The 25281-nt window shown below is 43.5% G+C and overlaps 1 protein-coding gene across 1 annotated transcript in view; it reads right to left on the bottom strand.

The window, feature by feature from the left end:
* Window positions 1–25281, bottom strand: part of MTUS2 (microtubule associated scaffold protein 2) — a 353509-nt gene that overhangs the window by 132247 nt on the left and 195981 nt on the right. The window contains exon 5 of the mRNA XM_066583183.1: window positions 23317–23481. Within this exon, the coding sequence (XP_066439280.1) occupies window positions 23317–23481 (165 nt within the window). The remainder of the gene's footprint in view (window positions 1–23316; window positions 23482–25281) is intronic.

A 25281-nucleotide genomic window follows, 5' to 3' on the forward strand; every position in this document is an offset into this window, starting at 1 on the left:
AGTAACAGAAGGAATCTTACTCCCTGCTACAAGAGTAACTTCAAAAGTGACAGTCTTGTGGGGTGTTCCAAAGTGATTAAAAAAAAAAACAACCAGTGAACCAGAGATGGCACCAGAATGTACTATGAGAAGAAGCAAACAAGTGTAGCAGTGTGGTGCTCTGGGCAATGTTCTGCTGAGAAACCTTGGGTCCTAACATTCATGTAGTTGTTACTTTGTCACATACCTAACTGCTGTACAGACAATGTACCTCTCCTCCCCTGTGGTGGTAATGTCCATAATGGTAGTGGCTTCTTTCAGTAGAATAATATACCCTTCCTCACTCCAAAGATTGTTTAGCAATGGTTTGAGGAACATGACATGTCAAGATATTGACTTATCTCCAAATTCTCCAGACTTCAATCCGATCAAGCATCCATAGGATGTACTGGTTAAAAATTCTAATTCATGGAGGCTGCACCTCTTAACTAACAGAACTTAAAGAATGTGCTGCTAACGTCTTGATGCTGGATACCACAGTATACCCTTACAGGTCTTGTGGAGTCCATGCATCAATGGCTCAGAGCACAAAGGGAACCTACACCATATTAGGCAGCTGGATTTAATGGAATGATTGATTGGTGTATGTCTACACAGGGGTTATGATGAGCTGCATCAAGGGTGGAAATTCCCCTAAAGACGGAGGTTTTTTTTTTAGCTTTTTCATTATCACGATCCAAAAGTCATAATTTTTTTCAATTCTCCATCGACATAGCCATATAAGCCACCACTTCATGGAACTCGCTGCATAGATATTTCAACAGCTCTCATTGAACCCAATAATAAATCAGTATGCATTAAGCTCGCTCTGGTGGTGCCAGAAAAAAATGTCATGTTTTCTCCTCAATGGCAACACTGCAAAAACATCATGTCTAAAAACAGGGAAGGAAGAGTTACAAATTGTCCTCTTCTGCGAGAAAGAAAACAGAAAAATACATAGTCAAAACACACTTGGCTTTAAAGGTCTCGCGGGTTTTAGAGCAACTAACAATTTGTCTTAAAAGCATTCGAGAGGAAATATTTTTCCTTTTCTCCATACAGATAAAATCGCTCCATGTTTATAGATAGTATAGAACAGAAATTTGCCATAGACTGCAAAAAATATGCTCAACAAAAATATAATCTCTGCTCACACAGCTGAACTAAGCTGCAAGGCGTCCTGCGAATGAAAATATAACCAGACTTCAATCCCAAAGTCATTTAAAATTATCAGAAAGTCACCACTGGCCATGGCAGGAATGCTGGAAATGTATAAAAAATGCGGATTTCCTCTGCTGTACCTTGGAAAGCAAGAATATAGCACCACTTAAAACTGTCAGAACGAACAATATGGCTTAAAATCACACATGCTAAACTAATTTTCCTTTAAAGGACCTTTCAAACATGTGGAATCTTTTAGCAAGACGCTCCTAAAGACGAAGCTAAATCTGTTACTGCAGATTTCTGTTCCATAACCCACATGTATACAAGCAGATTTTTGTGCTGAAGTTTCAGCGTCTTTTAGGTGCATCTTGCAGAAATATGCTGCATGTGTGAAAGGTCCTTAAAGACATTTATGTCATATCAGCGTGACATGCCAATTATGTGTCATCACTGGTGAGCTGATTGCCAGGACTCCCAACATCTTCGTGTCCACTGTTCCCTGCTGACAATCCATTATAAGCTTTATCATAGTCTATTGGAGATATATAAAGAAGGGATTTAGTATATGCCGTTGTTCTCAAGTCGGTTTTGCTGGAAGCAGCGTTGCTGTTAGCAAGACATTTACCAAAAGGCGAACAATGTCTAATAAATTTGTTGCAACTGTCTTCAGTTTCAGTTGCTGGATAAGGTGAAGTAATAATTTTATGCTACAGCTTGTCTGGTGTGAAACTGCGCCAAATGTTGTGACTTTTTAAAAAGTTGTAATTCATAAATTTGTATAATCCCTTAGTAACCAAGCCTGTTTGTGCTTTAATGACCAGGCCAAATTTTGTAAATCTGACATGTGTCACTTTAACATAGAATAACTCCGTAAAGGTTTTGCATATCCAAGTGATTCTGACATTGTTTTTTTGGCACATATTGTACTTCATGTAGGTGGTAAAAATAGACCAACAGAATTTGTGTATATTTATTAAAAATGCCAAAATGGGGAAAATTTTGAATTTTTTTTTTTATCTTTTCACATTTCAACTGCAATATCCCAAATATGCGCAAACATACTATACACATTTTTGAGAAGATATAAATTTCCATCTGTTTACTTTATTCTGGATGCACATTTTTAACCATTTAAGAGATGTACAAGTTTCACATTAATTATCAACATTTTGAAGAACATTTTGTTTCCCTAAACCAAGCCAAGATTGCAAAGGCTCAGAGGTGTCAGAATAATAGATACCCCTACAAATTACCCCATGTTAAAAACGACACCCCTTAATGTATTCACTGAGGGGGGTCAGGAGTATTTTGACCTCACAGTTTCTTTTCAGGAGTTAATGCTATTTAGAAGAGAAAAAATAAAATTTCATATTTTTGTGAATATATCATTTTAAAGACATATTTTTTTCTATAGTGCACATGGAAATTAGGATTTGTACCCAAAAATGAATAGCCCTGTTTGTCCTTTGCTCAGAAAAATACCCATTGTGGCCGTAATCTTATGTTTATATGCACAACAGGGCCCAAAATGAATAGAGCATATTCTCTTTGTAGCCACTCTCTCTGTTTTGGCTAATTGACAAAAGTCCCAAATGAAGGATTTTGTTAACTAAAATGCCCCAATAGGGAATTTTTAAATAGTTCTGGCTAAAAATGTTTAAATTTCATTTAGTTCTTAACTTTCACTTGATTTGTTGACTACTCCAAGGCATTAATATGGTTATTAAGTCATTCTGTGTATATTTTTGGCTTTAATTTTTAGTTTGTTCCCTCGCTTGAAAATAATTTTATTCCCATCACTACCTATTAGATACTTTTCCAAGTTTATCTGCTCATTAAAGTGACCCTCTGGTTTCAGAACTAGAGATGAGCGAGCACCAAAATGCTCGGGTGCTCGTTACTCGAGACGAATTTTTCGCGATGCTCGAGGGTTCGTTTTGAGTAACGAACCCCATTGAAGTCAATGGACGACTCGAGCATTTTTGTATATAGCCGATGCTCGCTAAGGTTTTCATTTGTGAAAATCTGGGGAATTCAAGAAAGTGATGGGAACGACACAGCAACGGATAGGGCAGGCGAGGGGCTACATGTTGGGCTGCATCTCAAGTTCCCAGGTCCCACTATTAAGCCACAATAGCGGCAAGAGTGGGCCCCCCCCCCAACAACATCTGAAAAGCCCTCATTAGCAATGCATACCTTAGCTAAGCACCACACTATCTCCAACAAAGCACAATCACTGCCTGCATGACACTCCGCTGCCACTTCTCCTGGATTACATGCTGCCCAACACCCCCTGCACGACCCAGTGTCCACAGCGCACACCAAACTGTCCCTGCCCAGCCTTCAGCTGCCCTCATGCCACGCCACCCTCATGTCTATTTATAAGTGCGTCTGCCACAGGAAAAGCAGGCACACACTGCAGAGGGTTGGCACGGCTAGGCAGCGACCCTCTTTAAAAGGGGCGGGGCGATAGTCCACAATGCTGTACAGAAGCAATGAGAAATCCAATCCTGTGCCACCTCCATCTGGAGCTGCACACGTGGGCATAGCAATGGGGAACCTATGTGCCACACACTATTCATTCTGTCAACGTGTCTGCATGCCCCAGTCAGACCGCGTTTTTTTATATATAGTCAGAGGCAGGTACAACTCCGCAATGGGAATTCCGTGTGCACCCACAGCATGGGTGGCTCCCTGGAACCCACCGGCGGTACATAAATATATCCCATTGCAGTGCCCATCACAGCTGAGGTAATGTCGTGCTTAATGCAGGTGGGCTTCGGCCCACACTGCATGCCCCAGTCAGCCTGGGGTTCTTTAGAAGTGGACACATGTAGTTACAACTCCCTGTGCACCCACAGCATGGGTGGCTCCCTGGAACCCACCGGCGGTACATAAATATATCCCATTGCATTGCCCAACACAGCTGAGGTAGTAATGTTGTGCTTAATGCAGGTGGGCTTCGGCCCACACTGCATGCCCCAGTCAGACTGGGGTTCTTTAGAAGTGGACACATGTAGTTACAACTCCCTGTGGACCCACAGCATGGGTGGGTGCCAGGAAGCCACCGGCGGTACATAAATATATCCCATTGCATTGCCCAACACAGCTGAGGTAGTAATGCCATGTTTAATGCAGGTGGGCTTCGGCCCACACTGCATGCCCCAGTCAGACTGGGGTTCTTTAGAAGTGAAAACATGCATTTACAACTCCCTGTGGACCCACAGCATGGGTGGCTCCCTGGAACCCACCGGCGGTACATAAAAATATCCCATTGCATTGCCCAACACAGCGGATGTAACGTCAGCTGTAATGCAGGTGGGCTAAAAATTCATTTGATTACAGTGTAGGCAAGGGCCCACAAAAATTGCTGTATCAACAGTACTAATGTACATCAGAAAAATTGGCCATGGCCAACCAAGAGGGCAGGTGAAACCCATTAATCGCTTTGGTTAATGTGGCTTAATTGGTAACTAGGCCAGGAGGCAGCCCAGTTAAAATAAAAATTGGTGGAGGTGAAAGTTTCAACGCTTTAATGAGCATTGAAACGTATAAAAATTGTTTAGAAAAATTATATGACTGAGCCTTGTGGGCCTAAGAAAAATTGCCCGTTCGGCGTGATTATGTGAGGTCTCAGGAGGAGGAGCAGGAGGAGGAGGAGGAATATTATACACAGATTGATGAAGCGAAAAGGTCCCCGTTTTTGAGGGGGATACAGAACGATGCTTCCATCCGCGGGTGCAGCCTCCCTATTGCTTAGGTATCGCTGCTGTCCGCTGGTGGAGAAGAGAAGTCTGGGGAAATCCAGGCTTTGTTCATCTTGATGAGTGTTAGCCTGTCGGCACTGTCGGTTGACAGGCGGGTACGCTTATCTGTGATCATTCCCCCAGCCGCACTAAACACCCTCTCTGACAAGACGCTAGCCGCAGGACAAGCAAGCACCTCCAGGGCATACAGCGCGAGTTCAGGCCACGTGTCCAGCTTCGACACCCAGTAGTTGTAGGGGGCAGAGGCGTCACGGAGGACGGTCGTGTGATCGGCTACGTACTCCCTCACCATCCTTTTACAGTGCTCCCGCCGACTCAGCCGTGACTGGGGAGCGGTGACACAGTCTTGCTGGGGAGCCATAAAGCTGTCAAGGGCCTTAAAGAGTGTTGGCCTGCCTGTGCTGTACATGCTGCCTGATCTCCGCGCCTCCCCTGCTACCTGGCCCTCGGAACTCCGCCTTCGGCCACTAGCACTGTCGTATGGGAATTTTACCATCAGTTTGTCCGCCAGGGTCCTGTGGTATAGCAACACTCTCGAACCCCTTTCCTCTTCAGGTATGAGAGTGGAAAGGTTCTCCTTATACCGTGGGTCGAGCAGTGTGTACACCCAGTAATCCGTAGTGGCCAGAATGCGTGTAACGCGAGGGTCACGAGAAAGGCATCCTAACATGAAGTCAGCCATGTGTGCCAGGGTACCTGTACGCAACACATGGCTGTCCTCACTAGGAAGATCACTTTCAGGATCTTCCTCCTCCTCCTCCTCCTCCTCAGGCCATACACGCTGAAAGGATGACAGGCCAGCAGCATGTGTACCCTCACCAGTGGCCCAAGATGTGTCTTCCCCCTCCTCCTCATCTTCCTCCTCCTCCTCACCGCGCTGAGATATAGACAGGAGGGTGCTCTGACTATCCAGCGACATACTGTCTTCCCCCAACTCTGTTTCCGAGTGCAAAGCGTCTGCCTTTATGCTTTGCAGGGAACTTCTCAAGAGGCATAGCAGAGGAATGGTGACGCTAATGATTGCAGCATCGCCGCTCACCACCTGGGTAGACTCCTCAAAGTTTCGAAGGACCTGGCAGATTTCTGCCAACCAGGCCCACTCTTCTGAAAATAATTGAGGAGGCTGACTCCCACTGCGCCGCCCATGTTGGAGTTGGTATTCCACTATAGCTCTACGCTGCTCATAGAGCCTGGCCAACATGTGGAGCGTAGAGTTCCACCGTGTGGGCACGTCGCACAGCAGTCGGTGCACTGGCAGATTAAACCGATGTTGCAGGGTGCGCAGGGTGGCAGCGTCCGTGTGGGACTTGCGGAAATGTGCGCAGAGCCGGCGCACCTTTCCGAGCAGGTCTGACAAGCGTGGGTAGCTTTTCAGAAAGCGCTAAACCACCAAATTAAAGACGTGGGCCAGGCATGGCACATGCGTGAGGCTGCTGAGCTGCCGAGCCGCCACCAGGTTACGGCCGTTGTCACACACGACCATGCCCGGTTGGAGGCTCAGCGGCGAAAGCCAGCGGTCGGTCTGCTCTGTCAGACCCTGCAGCAGTTCGTGGGCCGTGTGCCTCCTATCTCCTAAGCTGAGTAGTTTCAGCACGGCCTGCTGACGCTTGCCCACCGCTGTGCTGCCACGACGCGCGACACCGACTGCTGCCGACGTGCTGCTGCTGCTGACACATCTTGATTGCGAGACAGAGGTTGCGTTGGAGGAGGAGGAGGAGGAGGAGGAGGGTGTTTAGTGGAGGAAGCATACACCGCCGCAGTTACCACCACCGAGCTGTGGCCCGCAATTCTGGGGGTGGGTAGGACGTGAGCGGTCCCAGGCTCTGACTCTGTCCCAGCCTCCACTAAATTCACCCAATGTGCCGTCAGGGAGATATAGTGGCCCTGCCCGCCTGTGCTTGTCCACGTGTCCGTTGTTAAGTGGACCTTGGCAGTAACCGCGTTGGTGAGGGCGCGTACAATGTTGCGGGAGACGTGGTCGTGCAGGGCTGGGACGGCACATCGGGAAAAGTAGTGGCGACTGGGAACTGAGTAGCGCGGGGCCGCCGCCGCCATCATACTTTTGAAGGACTCCGTTTCCACAACCCTATACGGCAGCATCTCCAGGCTGATAAATTTGGCTATGTGCACGTTTAACGCTTGAGCGTGCGGGTGCGTGGCGGCGTACTTGCGCTTGCGCTCAAACACTTGCGCTAGCGACGGCTGGACGCTGCGCTGACAGACATTGCTGGATGGGGCCGAGGACAGCGGAGGTGAGGGTGTGGGTGCAGGCCAGGAGACGGTAGTGCCTGTGTCCTCAGAGCGGGGTTGGATCTCAGTGGCAGGTTGGGGCACAGGGGGAGAGGCAGCGGTGCAAACCGGAGGCGGTGAACGGCCTTCGTCCCACCTTGTGGGGTGCTTGGCCATCATATGTCTGCGTATGCTGGTGGTGGTGAGGCTGGTGGTGGTGGCTCCCCGGCTGATCTTGGCGCGACAAAGGTTGCACACCACTGTTCGTCGGTCGTCTGCACTCTCAGTGAAAAACTGCCAGACGTTTGAGCACCTCGGCTTCTGCAGGGTGGCATGGCACGAGGGGGCGCTTTGGGAAACAGTTGGTGGATTATTCGGTCTGGCCCTGCCTCTACCCCTGGACACCGCACTGCCTCTTGCAACCTGCCCTGCTGCTGCCCTTGCCTCCCCCTCTGAAGACCTGTCCTCAGTAGGCGTAGCAAAGCAGGTGGGGTCAGTCACCTCATCGTCCTCCTGCTGCTCTTCCTCAGAATTCTCAGTGCGCTCCTCCCTCGGACTTAATGCCCTTACTACTACCTCACTGATAGACAACTGTGTCTCATCGTCATCGGCCTCCTCACCCACTGAAAGGTCTTGAGACAGTTGCCGGAAGTCCCCAGCCTCATCCCCCGGACCCCTGGAACTTTGCAATGGTTGGGCATCAGTCACGATAAACTCCTCTAGTGGGAGAGGAACCACTGCTGCCCAATCTGAGCAGGGGCCCGAGAACAGTTCCTGGGAGTCTGCCCGCTCCTCAGAATGTCTCATTTTCATGGAGTGAGGAGGCTGGGAGGAAGGAGGAGCAGCAGCCAGAGGATTCTGAGTTGCAGCAGTGGACGGCGCAGAACTCTGGGTGGACGATAGGTTGCTGGAAGCACTTTCTGCCATCCACGACAGGACCTGCTCACACTGCTCATTTTCTAATAAGGGTCTACCGCGTGGACCCATTAAATGTGCTATGAATGTGGGGAAGCCAGAAACGTGCCTCTCTCCTAATCCCGCAGCAGTCGGCTGCGATACACCAAGATCAGGAGCTCGGCCTGTGCCCACACCCGGACTAGGGCCTCCGCGTCCTCGGCCGCGCCCACGTCCTCTAGGCCTACCCCTCAGCATGCTGTATTACAAGGAATGCAGAAACACAACACTGTAATTAAATGTGCCGCTTATTGGCCTGTGGTTTGAGGCTGAGTTCGCTTATGGAACGCCAGGAAATAATTTGGCGCAAGCCTGCTGTAACACTTAGCTGGCTGCGTATTTATTTGGAGAAATTTTACCCCCAGCACACACGGACCCACAACACTGAGCAGAGTGACAGGCAGGCCAAATAGATTTTTTTCAAATCTTTTTTTGCAAAAGGACCACTGCGTATATTCAATCTATAAGATGTCTTCTGGCCCTGCCTACACAATTCTGTCCCTGATGTGTGTGTCACGGAACTGCAGTGTTGCACTGTCTGTTATTAAGTGCAACAGAGCGGTGATTTCAGAGGCAGGAAATAATTTTGCGCAAGCCTGCTGTAACACTTAGCTGGCTGCGTATTTATTTGGAGAACTACAACCCGCAGCAGACACAGACCCAGAACACTGAGCAGAGTGACAGGCAGGCCAAATATTTGTTTTTCAAAGATTTTTTTTTCAAAAGGACCACTGCGTATATTCAATCTATAAGATGTCTTCTGGCCCGGCCTACACAATTCTGTTCCTGATGTGTGTGACGGAACTGCAGTGTTGCACTGTTATTAAGTGCAACAGAGCGGTGATTTCAGAGCCAGGAAATAATTTGGCGCAAGCCTGCTGTAACACTTAGCTGGCTGCGTATTTATTTGGAGAAATTTTACCCCCAGCACACACGGACCCAGAACACTGAGCAGAGTGACAGGCTGGCCAAATAGATTTTTTTCAAATCTTTTTTTGCAAAAGGACCACTGCGTATATTCAATCTATAAGATGTCTTCTGGCCCTGCCTACACAATTCTGTGCCTGTAGTATTACTGCAGGGCGCAATGCTCTGCACGGCCGATATACCAAAAAAAAAAAAAAGTGCAACACTGCTAACAGCAGCCTCCACACTACTGCACACGGTTAGATGTGGCCCTAAGAAGGACCGTTGGGGTTCTTGAAGCCTACACTAACTCCTAAGACTCTCCCTGCCTAACCACCACTTCTGTCCCTGTAGTATTACTGCAGGGCGCAATGCTCTGCACGGCCGATATACCAAAAAAAAAAAAAGTGCAACACTGCTAACAGCAGCCTCCACAGTACTGCACACGGTTAGATGTGGCCCTAAGAAGGACCGATGGGGTTCTTGAAGCCTACACTAACTCCTAACACTCTCCCTATAGCAGCTCCGGCACCAATAACACTGTCCCTCAGCTATCTCACAACGCATCTGAGGCGAGCCGCGTGAGGGACCGATTTTTATACTCGGGTGACACCTGATCTCCCCAGCCACTCACTGCAGGGGGGTGGTATAGGGCTTAAACGTCGCAGGGGGAAGTTGTAATGCCTTCCCTGTCTTTCAATTGGCCAGAAAAGCGCGCTAACGTCTCAGAGAGGAAAGTGAAAGTAACTCGAACATCGCGTGGTACTCGTTACGAGTAACGAGCATCTCGAACACGCTAATACTCGAACGAGTATCAAGCTCGGACGAGTACGTTCGCTCATCTCTAATCAGAACATAATTTTGTCCTCGGACCGGAGGGAGCAGTTATACTGCCTACCATTGGCCTTCTGTGCTGATGCACTTCTGATCTGCCAATTCTTGCCAGTACAGTCACCATATTTCAATCCAATAGATCAATTTGTAGGGCAATGGAAGAAGACATTTGCTGCCTCACAAACAGTGATGATTTCATATCAACATGGATCATAATACCTTAACCATATAAAGAGGCACAACGTGAAGCTCCTGAGCCCAAATGGAAAACGTATAGCCCTACCCAAACCCTGATATTTTTTCAGGGCTGAGTGATCAAGTGATCATGTTAGTTGGAGCATCGGAGCCGTATTTAGCTACAATTTGCTTGACTGTGCACCACATGTTTATCAAAATGATTCTCGACATCCTCCTTTGACCTCTTTCATTGAAAAGTTGTTTATGTCCACCGAATCCCCTTTCGCTGGATTTTTTTTCCCTCAATCACACCTTTCTTGGTATACATCCCCCACCACTGCATGAGAAAACCCTACACGGTTGGCAGTTTTCAAAATACTGGCCTCGGCTAGCCTTGAACTGATGACCAGGCCTTGTTGGAACTCACTCAGACTACTGGATTTTCCTATTCTAATGTGGATTCACACTAAAAATTGATCCATTGGAAACTTGCTCACTTGATTTATGCGGCATTCTGGGATCATGTGTGTAATTTGCATACAGGACAAGGTTAATAAAGTAGCATTCAGTGTACATGGTTTTATTCTGGAATAGCTGTTGCTTTCATTCTCAGCTCATTAAATGGGCATATAACAGGTTATCTTACTATCTGTTCATCTTTCAGTTAAGCTCCTTTAAGCTTGCAGCATCCTCCTTTTCAGTAGCCTTAGGCTTGTATGAGAACAGCCCACAGAAAAGCTAGAAACTTTTCTTGTCATTTGTATTCCTCAAACTTCATGTTTCTTCTGAAAAACAGCGTAATGGAATATATAAAACTGCTAGAAAAGTAGGTCAAATATTTGCTTCCTTTAGACTGCATTATGTGTGCATTTATTGCCTGACTATTAATCACATCAAAACGTATTGGTGAATTCATCCCTAAGATGAGTAATATAAAGGTAATAGAAGGTGATGAGCTCTCATTCATGAGGACAAACTACAAGTGTTCACAACATACTGTAGATTTCATATGTATAGAAATAAAAATGTTTATTACAGTGTAGGTTCAGTTCTTTTATGGCACATACACTACAGTGTTCGCCCACTGCTCTGCTCATGAAATCAATTAGATAGGCAACCAACTGGTAATAGAAATGCAATTGCAAGAAGTAAGTGGACCAGTTGAAATTACTTGGATTTCCTGTATCAATTACTAATAAATTGTGGTGTGATTGTTATCCATGTCACAATTATAGACAAGTACAACCTAACTAATAATACACACATAGTTGCTCCTTTTATGCTGTTTATTAAATACATTGAGTAAACATGCATACTACAGGATAGAAATAAGTGAACCCTTGAATGTAATAACTTGCAGATTCTGTTTTTGCATTAGTCACCTCCACCAAATAAAAGATTTACATAAAGCTGAGGAGGAATTTTGGATCATACCTCCCTGCAAATGTGTTTCACTTCATTAGTATTTCTGGGATGCCTTGTATGCATAGCCCTCTTTAGGTGATGCCACAGTATTTCATTAGGGTTAAGGTCAGGCTATGACTTTTTCTGTTCTAAGACACCAATCATCTGTTTCAATCATTCTGTAGTGGATTTACTTGAATGCTTTGGGTCAGAGTCTTGTTGCATCACCCAATGTCTGTTTAGCTTGAGGTCATGGTCAGCTGCCCTGTAAAATGTTTTTATGAAATGGTACAAACCTAAAGATAGGAATAAGGTGCAACCCCTAAATGGACATCACCTTATTCCCACCCTTTTGGTTTATACCATTTCGTTCTTCATACATCCACCTACGGGCTCTTCATTTACTGTGTTCGCTGCACCCGACATCCCATGCATATACCTTTCTTGCTACTCGACCATAAGGATAACTAATTAGGTCAAGGACCTATTCACCAACACTGCACTTGACCTCCACTGAGATAGCTCCACTCTTTTCTTCACACCATATCATCTGTAAAATGTTTTATATACCTTAGAATTCATTGTTCCCTCAGTGATTACAAGACATCCAGGTTTTGAGGAAGCAAAGCATCCCCAAACCACGTTGATCCCTCCACCATGCTTCACAGTTAGGATGAGGTTTTGGTGTGCAGTTATTCATTCTGCCCAACATAGCATTGTACTTCTACTTTTGTCTCATCTGTCTATAGAACCTTTTCCCAGAATCATTGTGAAACATCCATATGTTTTTTGAGCAATCTTGAGATGTAACGCAATGTTTTTTAGGACAGTGGTGGCTTCCTTTGTAGTGTCCCTCCACGAACACCGTTCTTGTTCATTGTTTTTCTAAAAGTGGACACATGAGCAGAGGATTTTGCAGTTTGTATTACTCTTTTCACGGTTTTTAAGATTGTTCTCTTAATAGGATGACCACTTCTAGGGAGAGTAGCAATAGTCAGGAAGTTTTTCATTTTGTAGATAAACCTACATTAGATAAATTGTAGCACATAAATGTACACCCAGGTCTTTAGCAATGTTTTGTAGCATTTCCCAGCTTCATGTGTCTCTATAACACATCTTCTGAGGTCTTCTGAAAGTTGATCGCAATTAGACATGGTTCACACCAACAGAGTGCAAGGATATTACAGGACATATACATTAGGTGACCAGCGGGGTTGTTGTTCCGTGTCTTACATTTAGGTATGAAAGGTTGATCCAGGGATTATTCTGACTGCCATTATGGAGTCGGGAAGGAATTTTTCCCCTGAATGGGCTAATTGGCTTCTGCCTCTTGGGGTTTTTTGCCTTTCTCTGGATCAACAAGGGGGTTGAAAAAGGCTGAACTAGATGGACATTGTCTTCATTAAGCTTAACATACTATATTACTCTGAAGATCTTTTTTGAGAAAATCATTGTCAGTAACCAGACTTTGTGTGCCTTTACCCAATGTTCAGAGCACCTGTGAAACTTACACTTACAATCTCATCTCCTTAATTGAAACTCCTTTTGTCAATTAGCTTTTGCAGAAGTCATTAACAGACAGGTTCACTTTTTCCTTGCACTGTTGATATATACTCTGTGTGCTTAATAAAGGACATGGACGGTACAACTGTTTCTGTGTTATAAGTTTAGTTGTGACTTAAATAACAATCAGACCACATTTTATTAGTAATCACTGCTGAAATCCAGGTAATTCCAAAGAGTTCACTGACAATTTCTTGCAACTGTATTTCTGTAATTAGAGAGTTGCATATCTAATTGATTCCATAATAGAGCAGACTAGTGGGGGATTAAATTCCCCTATTTAATAGTCAGTCAGTATAACATTGGATATATTTTCTTGCCCCATGACTTGCCTGATCCAGCAGAGTCACTAAAGGAACGGGATGATGATATATAACCAGGATAGGAATTATACTACTTTCTAATAGTGCTTGGGGGATGATCTATCTATCTATCTCTCATCTATCTATCTCATATCTATCTAATACCTCTCTATCTCATATCTATCTCATATCTATCTATCTAATACCTATCTAGGTATCTATCTAATACCTATCTAGGTATCTAATACCTATCTATCTATCTAATATCTATCTATCTAATATCTATCTATCTATCTATCTATCTATCTATCTATCTATCTATCTATCTATCTATCGCATATCCTGCATAGCTCAGGGGAATACTGTAGCTATAAAGGGTGCAGAAGTTGAAGTTGCAATGGGTAACAATGCCTAAGATAGCCCCCCAAAGACCCATTTGCTACATAGATTGATACATATTTTGCATTCAAGCCCAGATTTTCAAGTTATGCTTCTAACACAGCTTGACATCCCCATATGACACTATTTGTGGTTGGGTGTTAAACCCGGGTATAGATTTTGCACTAGTTTCCATGATTTCTAATCTCTTCTGCCTATAAATGACATTGTTGTGCACTGTAAACAGTCCCAATGTGCTACATTTTCATTTACAACTTCACAGTATTCCTTCCCAGATCTAACTTTTCCTTGCTGCCTCTTGGCTTCGATCACCGTACAGTGAGTCCAATATCTGGAAGCTAAAATAATTAACTTTTCATCGGCTAAGTGATCTTGGAACCTGTCTTGCTTTTTCCTCCATGCATGCTGCTCACGGTCTTTGTCAGAGGTTCCCAGTGGAAAAGTGAGATTGAAAGTGAAGTTACACAGAGTGAAGACGTAGTTACACCTCCAGCTTGCATCGGTCTCTTGACATTTCTCTAACATTGCGAAGACTCTCCTGTCAGTTTGTGACATTTGTTAAGTGATAAATTAGAAAAATCTCCAGAACAAAATTACATTTTTAATGGGGCTGAGAATCGTGCTTCCAAAGGTTATACAATAGAAATGAGGCGCTGGATGTTTACTTATTACTGTAGGGATATATGGATCCCAGGCAAGCTGCGGCAGAGAGAAACGGTATGAAATCAGTAAGAAGCTTCAGAGATTATTACAGAACTGGTGTCTTCATAAGTGGAACAGAAGACTGGGGTTTCCTCAAACTGTTGTTCCAAGCGCATTCACTGGCTGCTATGATTAATGTTACTCTTCTCACATATCTCAAAGGGCTAGAATTCTTCAGCATAATATGACTTAAACCCCTTGAAGGTCAGTTTATACATAACTGGAAATTCCATGGCAAAATTCGCAGCACTTTCGCAAAAGTCACAGAGTCAAAATCCACACCATCTGTGCGGATTTTGACTCGAAATTAGCTGCACTTCGACAACAAATTTTAGAAGAAGAAGTTACCGCGCTCCCCCTCACCTCTGAAATCTTTGCACTTTTGGCGCCTCATTCACTGCACACCCAGCGGCCTTTAGTGAGTGCAGCACCGCTGGTCAGGTGATACAGAAGTGACCAGCGGCGGTGCACTCATTGCAGGCGACTATGTGCTCGGTGAAGGAAGCGCCGAAATGCAAAGACTTTGGAAGTGAGGGGAGTGCGGTATCTTCTGAAATTGGCTGGGGAGGCACAGCTGATTTTGAGTCTGAATCCGCACCGATGGTGGCAATTCTGAATCTATTTGGGACGTGAAAATGCTGCAGAACTTTGCACTGTGGAAATTTCGCAGCATTTCCGCCATGTGTAAATATGCCCTAAAGACACTGCCTTTTTATATTGTTTCTCCTACCAACTTCGCAAAAATCACAAGTCTTATTTTTCTATTAACGTGAGGTGATTGAATGGACAACAACTGATCATGCATGGTGTCGCTCCATTCATTTCAATGGAGCTGATGGAAATAGAGTACAAGCGCTCAGCTATCTTCAGCAGTCCCATTGAAGATGAATGGAGCGGCATCGCACAAGCTCAACTGCCACTCCATTCAAACTCTTCTCACTCTGGGTGCTGCAGTGAGCCCACAGTGAAAAGGAGAAGAGGATACGGGAGCCTCGTTCTTCAGATTGATGGGGGCCTCAGCGGTGAGACCCTACTCATCAGACTTTTAGTACCTGTCCTAAGGATAGGTGATAAAAGTCAAGCTTGGGAATAACCCTTTAATAACATTATATTTTGGCTACACCTATGGGATATATAATGAAATTCATGAAACTGCATCATTATGACACAATATGGAGCACATTTCAGTGATTTCCTGGTCCTTCTTCTACCCTTTTTATTATGTACAGTCCTCCTCTGATAAATTCAGTTATTTTCATGTTATCTCAGTTCCAGGTTCATAGCTTTATGAGATGACATATAATCCCAGTACACAGCTGAAACTGACCTTGAAATTTACTCAGTGGAACGGACGCGTATTTCCACAAGTGAACTGGTGAGACGGATGGCAAAACAGCGAGCGCTGTAATTTAGAAATATTGTTGGAAAATTGAAGGAGTGTAATGAACTGGTCGATTTCCCACTATTTTAAGCAACACCAGTTACCCACACCAGTACACAGGAGCTGGCACGTAACAAGAGATGTTACACAATATATTACATCACTGCAAACCTTGCCGTTTTATTTTATAACGCTCCTTCACTTCTTATGACAAATTCATGCCTCTACTTCACAATGTGAACTAATATAACCCAGTAAGGAAATGCTCTACTCGTAGATGATAGAATTGATTTACCAGGTCTGAGATTTGTAGAAGAAAAGAAAAAATATTTTAAAATATCTAATATTTATTTCACAACACCGTACGGAGATTATTACTTACATCAGTCCCCATCCCCAATGGGGCTATCAATCTAAGATGGCCATTCACATTCAATATGCGGAAACCAAAAATTGGTATCTTGGAGCAACTCTCCAATGAAAGTCGTGAAACAATAGGATGAAATATCCAACATTTCTTTTATTTAATGAATTAGAAGCCAGCGAAAGATGTGTGTTTTGGGGTGAACCTCTTCATCAATCAAGCTGGGAAATACTTGTGCAAAAGGACATTGTCTGACTTTATTCCAATGTGAAGCTTATTCATAGGCTCTTAGTGCAACATTACTGAGACTGAGGTGAGAATGACTTTCTAGCACCAAGGCACCATAACTGACTACCCTCAACAGCACAGTTCCAATCACAGTCAGCTGTGGTGAGAGCTTAGCTACCATGTGATTGGCGCCAACTCCCATGCAGTCACCTCACAGGACCAGGATTGTTCTTCCCTCTCAGAGGTGCTGCTACAGAGCCTTCCAATCAACCATAATAAGTAATGTATATGTCACTAAAAATACCCTTGTGAGACACCTCCAACTGCAGCTTATCTCCCTGAGAAAAAAGGATATGCCAGTTGAAATCCAACTATCCAATCCTTATCTCCCCAACATTTGCATCATGGGTGTCACACCTGCCACATACTGTAGAGCACACATGTCAAACACAAGGCCCGCGGACCGAATCCGGCCCACCACCTCATTCTATGTGGCCCACCGGCTGTGCAGAAAGTTCCCTCACCCTCCATTCCGCTGTCAGTATGAGATCGTCTATCGGCTTGTTTTGTCTAGTAGGGCAGACAAAAATAGATGAGTGCCGATATCACACTGACAACGGCGCGCGGAGGAGGAAAGAAGCCTGCAGATAACATGATCGCTGGTGCAAGGAGAGTGGGCTGAGGAGGAGGATGAGAGCCGGTCAGCGCTGAACTCCTCTCACCAGGCCCTCCCTTTGTTCATGGCAGCAGATCTGGGGAATCATCAGGGGCCCAAGTATGCAAGAGGGCCCCAAAAAGGACACAATGGGGGACCACTATGGGACAACTATGACTACTGGGGCCATTAGGGGATCGCTATTCTTATTGGATCACTATGTGGGTTACTTACTATTAGGACCACTATGGGTAACGCTATTACCATACCACTGGGGTCACTATGGGGTTCGCAGTGTTACAATTACAATCATCCCTTTGAAGGCAACCATAAGGCTGATGTGGCCCTCGGTGAAAATGAGTTTGACACCCCTGCTGTAGAGCCTACATATGATGGTATATTGTAGACATATGCTCCGCGAGTAGCAATGCTTCAAAGATAGAATAATTCTGTAAGCCTTGCTTTACACATTTTTTAGCCTCTTTTCACCCGAAAAGCTGCACATAAAAAAAGTCAGCAATTTTTTTTCTTCACTGGTACATGTGCTTTTACAGGTGTTTTTTTTGGTAGTTTTTTTTTTATTTACACATTTTTTCTTAACAAGTAAGAGGAAACAGACACCACCATACACTGTGCAGTGTTCCGGGTTGGTTCTCTTAGGTTGAGTCCTATTTAAATGAATGGAACTCAGCCTGCATTTCCAAACTGAGCCACTATGCAATATACGGAGCTGTCTGCTTCCTGCAGCCATACAGCTAGAAGTGGGACAACCCCTTTAAAGCATTAAATACACAGTTGCAGACTTTAACTTGACTTCATCAATGATGTCTGTTGTGTTAAGTGCCAATTGAACGTTTGTTGCAACTCCGTATTTAATGTGTCAAGTTAACATTTGCTACATCCGTAGCCAGGGCCGTATTTACAGCTAACGCCCTCATTAACAGCTCATTTACACTTGCCAATTATTGTCATTATTTGCTCAATTTTGACTAACCATAACAAGACGAGTGTAAATGAAAAAGAAGATCAATGATAAACAGTAAAATGACTGCCTACCATTGATTTTCATCTATTGTACTACAATTGTGCTGAAAATAATCTTTATTGGAGACACAAACAGCAAATGTGTACAATGTCACCATACAGCAGCTGAATACTACTGTCATACAAGTAAATACCACCACGCTGTGACAAAGTATATGGACACAGATATTACCATACTGCCTGCACCTGGCATGTTTGGAACAAAAACGGCATTTTTAGATCACTTGTTCTCCCGATAAAATGTAATGAAAAGCAATCAAAAGTCATAAGTATCACCAAATGCTACCAATAAAAACTACAGCTCACCCAAAACAAAAACTCAAATAGCTATAATGACAGAAAAATAAAAAGTTATGGCTCTCAGAATGTGGCAACAAAAACAATAAAAAAAATAAAAATAGTAAAAAAACAAAAATATAAATTTGCTATCACTGCAATTTTACTGACCTACAGAATAAAATGAACAAGTCATTTTTACTGAACCGTGAAGACACAACGGAGCAATTCTGACATTTTTTACTATTTCGTCACACTGAAGAGTTTTTAAAGATTTTTTTAATACATTATATTTTACCATTAAAAAATACATTTTTTTGCAAAAAAAAAAATGTGACCTCATATGGCCATGTCAAAGGAAAAATAAAGATACAGGTTTTGGAAGGTGGAAGAGGAAAAAATTACGATGAAAAATGACAGCTGAGAGAAAGGGTTAAATGCTGCTGTTTTGCCCCAGGAATAGACTGAGGAGAGCAGATGAAGCAGTGTAGTGCAGCTGGCAGATACTGCAGAACATCTTGAGGCTGCCACAGAACCACCAACTGTACTAAACCATATCCGCTACTCTGCTTAGTCTATTCCTGGAGGCAAAACAGCCTTGAGGCTTCCAAGAGAGACCAAAAGCAATTATAAAAGCAAAAGAAAAGTGAAAGATGCTATAGGATGCTAACAGGATGAAAAAGTAAATGCAACAGCAACTGAGCTTCCTGTACTATTGAAAGAATAAAAGGATGCAGGCTATCTATAAGCAGAGAGATGATGAGTGAACACTTAGCTAACTTAAATGAATTCAAGTCTCCAGGTCCAAATGAATTACATCCTAGGATACTGAAGGAAGCAGCAGAGCTGCTGAGCCATTTGCCATAATCTTTGAAAATTCCCAGAGATCAGAAGTTCCAAAAGGTTGGAGAAGGGCAAATATTTTTCCTATCCTCAAAAAAAGGAGGATGGTGGATCCAGGAAACTACAGGCCTGTGAGCCTGACTTCTATACCGGGAAAGATGAGCAAATTATTAAACAGCATGTATGCAAGTACTTGGATAAAATGGAGTATTTAACCACAGCCAGCATGGGTTTGTAACAAACAAGTCATGCCAGACAAATCTAATTTCTTTATATGACAGAATCACCGACTGTGTTGATCAGGGAAATGTGGTAGATATAGTATATCCTGACTACAGTAAAGCATTTGACAAAGTATCTCATACTATACTTATTTAAAAAAAAAATACCAAAATGTGGGATCCACAAGGCAACTGTTAGGTGGATTCACAGCTGGCTGAGTGATCGTACTTAAGGAGTGGTCATAAATGGCTGCACATCCAAGTGGAAGAATGTATCAAGTTGGGTACTACAAAGCTCTGTCTTAGGCCCAGTGTTGTTCAACATTCAAAAAGCTAGGAGGGATAGCTAACGCTGGAGAAGCGAGAGAGGATTCAAAAAGATCCAGACAAGCTTGAACAGTGAGTGGCGACTAACAGAATGGTATTTAACAGGGAGAAATGTAAAGTCCTACATCTGGGCAAGAAAATTGAAAAGAGCACATACAGAATGGGAGGAATTGGGCTAAGCAGCAGCACATGTGAAAAAGACTTGGGTATACTAATTGATTACAGACTGAACATCACTCAACAATGTGATGCAGCAGCCAAAAAGGCAAACACAATTCTGCGATGTATTAAGAGAAGCATAGAGTCTAGATCATGTGAGGTCATTATCCCCCCTCTACTGTTACTTGGTTACACCTCATCTGGAATACGGTGTCCTGTTCTGGGCACCCCATTTTAAAAAAGACATTGACAAACTGGAGCACGTTCAGAGAAGAGTTACCAGCATGGTGAGCAGTCTGCAAATCATGTTCTATGAGGAACAGTTAAAGGATCTGGGAATATTTAGCCTGCAAAAAAGAAGGCTGAGAGGAGACTTAATAGCTGTCTACAAAGATTTGAAGGGCTGTCATAGTGCTGAGGGATCAGCCCTATTCTCATTTGTACAAGGAAAGACTAGAAGCAATGGGATGAAACTGAAAGGGGAAACACAAATTAGATATTAGAAAAAAACTTATACTAATAGATCACAGGCTGAACATGAGTCAACAGTGTGATGCAGCAGCAAAAATAGCAAACACAATTCTGGGATGTATTAAGAGAAGCATAGAGTCTGGACCACATGAGTTAATTATCCCCCTCTACTTTTGCTTAGTCAGACCTCATCTGGAATATTGGGTACCCCAAATTAAAAAAAAGACATTGACAAAATGGAGAAAGTTTAGAGAAGAGCTACCGGGATGGTGAGCAGTCTGCAAATCATGTCCTACAAGGAACAGCTGAAGAATCTGGGAATGTTTAGCTTGCAAAAAAAGAAGGCTGAGAGGAGACTTAATAGCTTAATATCTGAAGGGCGGTCACAGTGCTGAGGGATCAGCTCTATTCTCAATTGCACAAGGAAAGTTTAGAAGTAATGGGATGAAATTGATAGAGAGGAAACACGGATTAGCTATTAAAAAAAAAAACATTTTGACAGTGAGGGTGATCAATGAGTGGAATAGGTTGCCACAGGTGGTGAATTCTCCTTCAATGGAAGTCTTTAAACAGAGTCTGGACAAACATATGTCTGGGATGACTTAGTGGATCCTGCATTGAGCAGGAGCTGGATCCGATGACCCTGGAGATCCCTTCCAACTCTACAATTATATGATTCTGGGAGTATTTCAAATTCTTTAATGCCAACCAACAACCCTTCTCAGCCCTTTGCCTTGCTTTCATGCACCATGATATTCACCTCTTTGTAGGTCAGTGACCATCTCACGCCCCCACAATAATATCCTGTAGGTAGTGTAATACACTAAAGCAATGGGTGCTACTTCAGTCTCTTTCTCATCAGCTGTGGTGTGTCCTCCTTCCTGAGCAATGCAGCACCTGCTAGAGCAATCTGAGTGAGTCTGTGCAGTAGGGTTCTGATTGGTGGAGCAGGACTTCTACCTCAAAAGGTAACAGATTTAGTAGCACATCTGTCAGCAGATAAAGAGGGTTAAAAAAAATAGTTTTTTATGCTTATTAGCACCAATGACTCCCTCACCATGAGGGGATGACATAGGTGCAAATCAAAGGAATAGATAAATGTAGTAAAGCCCCATAGATGTCTATCATAGTCCTTTGCATTTGAATTTGTAGGAGTGTAGGTCTATACTATAGTGAAATCCTGCCAATATCTCCCCACACCAGACTTGGGAAGCATATCAGCGTAATGATACCAGCTGGATGCTAAATTGAAGAATTCTGCTTCATTCTCCAGCAGTTGCCTTTCCTGAGTACAAACAGTGTCTCTCAGATACCCCTAGGAGTTATGGTAGAGATAAACAGTGTAACAACAAGACGTTGTAAGAATAATAGATATGAAGTACATATCAACACAATAAAAAATATTAATACAAAACTAGACCATTATATGACATGGGGCAGAAGGCATTGGTGACTAGATAAAAAGGATGAAGTTAATGAAGATACTAAAACTGGTAGTCGAGTATGAAACAGATTTATGGAACCAAAAAACAACTGGAGAAATGCTAACCATAACACTGGCTCTCTCTGCATTACTCTCTCAACTCTCATTGACGCGGTCCATCAATACCAGACCCCACTTTCCCAAACTAGTCCTAAATTGTCCCTATGGACTACCCTGTATAAAACACTATCCCTGAGAGCAGGATGACACTAGGGCCAAGACAAGAGATTAAAGAAGCAAATACTGGAATGGCCCAAGACAGATAGAAACAAACAAGGAAAAATTAGACAAACCACAAACTAAGAAGCCCAGACACCAATAGAGAACCAAGGAGCAAGACACACTAACTGAACAGATATTATACAAGACTGGACTAGAACTAGGTACTAGTATACTGGATAGAATACTTGTTGTCATAGCTATCAAGTCCAACATACTGCAAAAACCAAAAGTATTTAAAAAGAGGCTAACCAATCAAACACTCCTATCTGAATGAGGCTAGACTCCAACAGGTCAGTGATAGAGATGAGCAAGCATACTCGCTAAGGACAATTGCTCGATCGAGCATTGTCCTTAGCGAGTATCTCCCCGTTTGGAAGAAAAGGTCGGCTGCCGGCGCGGGTGAGAGGTGAGTTGCGCCAGTGAGCAGGGGGTAGCAGGGGAGAGAGAGGGAGAGATAGATCTCCCCTCCGTTCCTCCCCGCTCTCCCCAGCCGCTCCCCGCTCCCCGCCGGCAGCCGAACCTTTTCTCCCGAGTGGGCAGGTACTCGCTAAGGGCAATGCTCGATCGAGTAATTGCCCTTAGCGAGTATGCTCGCTCAACTCTAGTCAGTGGCTAAAAATTTCATTAGCCTCTTAAGTGTTTCAGTTTAAGAGCAAATGGCTCCAAAGTAATTTTTTTAGTCTGGAGTGCGGCTTTTTTGTGTAACATTATACTACCAATTGGTTGGTTTAGTTTGTACCAGAATTTGGAGCCTGAAACACATAAGAAGTTTGATGCAAAGCATAAATGCCATTTTTGGTGCAAATTGAGCCTGAATTCTGTTGCATATAGTTTCGTAAATCTCCCCCAATCTATGTGAGGCAATTATTATTGATCAGTTAGTTAGCGGTCCATAAAATAATCATTATTAAATAATTTTACAATTTTTTTAAATAAATCGCTAATAATAATAATAGCCATTATAAATTCATACTATATTATTTCTTATCATTCTCATACCTACAAAAAGCCAAAATCTGTTCATATAACATTTTTCTGCCGTTGTGGATCCTGTTAATTCTAGATATCACCATGCCATTAGACAAACTGATGGTTCTGTTTTGTCATTATTGAAGGCAGAAGAAAAACACTCATTTAACATAATGAGAAATAGTTTCCTTCCTGGTGGGATAATGCAGATGGCGAGTTATAGCAGGGATGTTATCTGGAAGAGAATTGCTTACCAGCAGGTGATGTGGTTGTTTTCTTTGCTGGAAGTAAACTCCTGCGGGCTGCGACTGTGCCACTACACACTTCTAGTATTGTCCTATTCGTACCCTTGGGGATCTCCTTTGAAGGCAGAACAGTATTTGGAGTAGGATGCTCTTCATTTGTGAAGCTTGTACCTGCTGGAAATAAAAACAGCAGAGATTAGACAATCATAAATTATGCATTGGGAAGTATGAAGTGAGAAACGCACTATAATAACCAAAAGGAGAACATGTTTGGAGTACTTCGAAAATGATCAGAAAATATATACAATGTATTCTCCATTTTTCAGTATCAGTCTTTCTTCAAACATTTCATTATAGTTATCTGAATATTTTTTAAAGGGATTGTGTCATAGCGCTGACTATTCCGTGACTCCCTGGTTCTCAGCCAGATCCATGCTGATATCAGAATTGTACCTCGGATCATGTAATGCCATCTCCCTCTAGTGCCAGTTCTGATAAGCTGGCTGGGTTGTCTTTTAACCCAGTCAGCCTATCAGTGGTTGATCTAAGGATGCTATTAAAATCATGTGTGTACTGGCTACATTGTGCCATTGGAAACCTAAGTGTTGTCTTCAGTGTCCTAGTGTTCAGTCTTAGAGGTTTAGTTAGCTTAGTACTTTGCGTTAATTTAGTATTAAAGATTTAGTGTTAAGCATAGTTTCCAGCAGTCCCCGACTGGTTTCCTGTCCCTCTCCTGCAGTAGGGTCGTCCTTTTCAGGGCGAACGCTCTGCTTGAGAGATAGGTCTGGTTCGGGTGGTTCTGGCTATCATTTTCATGAAGTCCTTTGTTCCATGCTATATTCAGTTTCCTTATTCTTAGTCTGTAAACACCCATATTACCAGTTTCCAGTTTTAGGTCAACTTTGTATCTGAAACTTGTGACCTCCAGTTGCGCAAAACAGTCGATCCATACATGGCAAATTGTCTCATCAGACATATACCCTCTGAAAATGCAGTTGATCACACTGGATCCTCCTGTAAACAGCTGATTTTGCTCTAAAAGGTGTGGACAGCCAGACAAACTTAGTATTTCTGTACACTGCAGCCATTCAGATAAATGGGCGTCCATGTAATAAAGGGATGGTTAAATGGGCATCCATGTAATAAAGGGATGGTTAAATGGGCGTCCATGTAATACAAAGGAGGTTAAATGTCCATGCAGCAGACAACCATTTTGAGTACTACTGCTGTCTAAGAACTAGAAAGGCAAGACTCTAGTGGGCAAAAAAGTGGAAAAAGTGGATCACTGAGCAGTGAAAAAACATCATCCTGTCAGATTAATCCAGATTTCTGTTGCACCGTGTGCTGATGGGAGGTCAGAATTTGGCACAAGCAGCATAAATCAATGAACCCTTCTAGTCAAGTGACAACAGTTTAGGCTGGTGGAGGAGTAATAGTGTGGGGAATGTTTTCCTGGCACATCCTGGGCCCTCTAATACTTGTGGATAGATGTCACAATGAACTGCTGCACTTCTGAAGGCCAAAGGAGGTCTAAGACAATAGCAGTTGGTGTCTAATAAAGTGTCCCTTGAGTGTATTCTATAATGAGCTATATGTGACAACATTACAATGCGTGGTGTTCCGCTGTAGAATTTCTACTACACTAGATTGGTGCAACACAACAAACAAATAGTCTGCCATGGTGTAATCAGGATGGCAGCATTCCTAGGAATTAGTTTGGGGTCCATCAACATATGTTTGATGTTTAGAGCCTCGTGTGGTGCAGAGTGTAAGCTCTCGCCTACGACCTGGAGGTTGCAAGTTCGATTCCCACATGAATCAGGTAGCCGGCTCAAGGTTGACTCAGCCTTCCATCCTTCCGAGGTCGGTAAAATGAGAACCCAGCTTGGTGGGGGGTAATTAAGTAACAATTACCTGAAAGCGCTGCGGAATAAGTTGGCGCTATACAAATACCATGATTTGATTTAGTGTTAT

The sequence above is a fragment of the Eleutherodactylus coqui genome, chromosome 1 (genome assembly GCF_035609145.1).
Source record: "Eleutherodactylus coqui strain aEleCoq1 chromosome 1, aEleCoq1.hap1, whole genome shotgun sequence".
Lineage (NCBI taxonomy): Eukaryota > Metazoa > Chordata > Amphibia > Anura > Eleutherodactylidae > Eleutherodactylus > Eleutherodactylus coqui.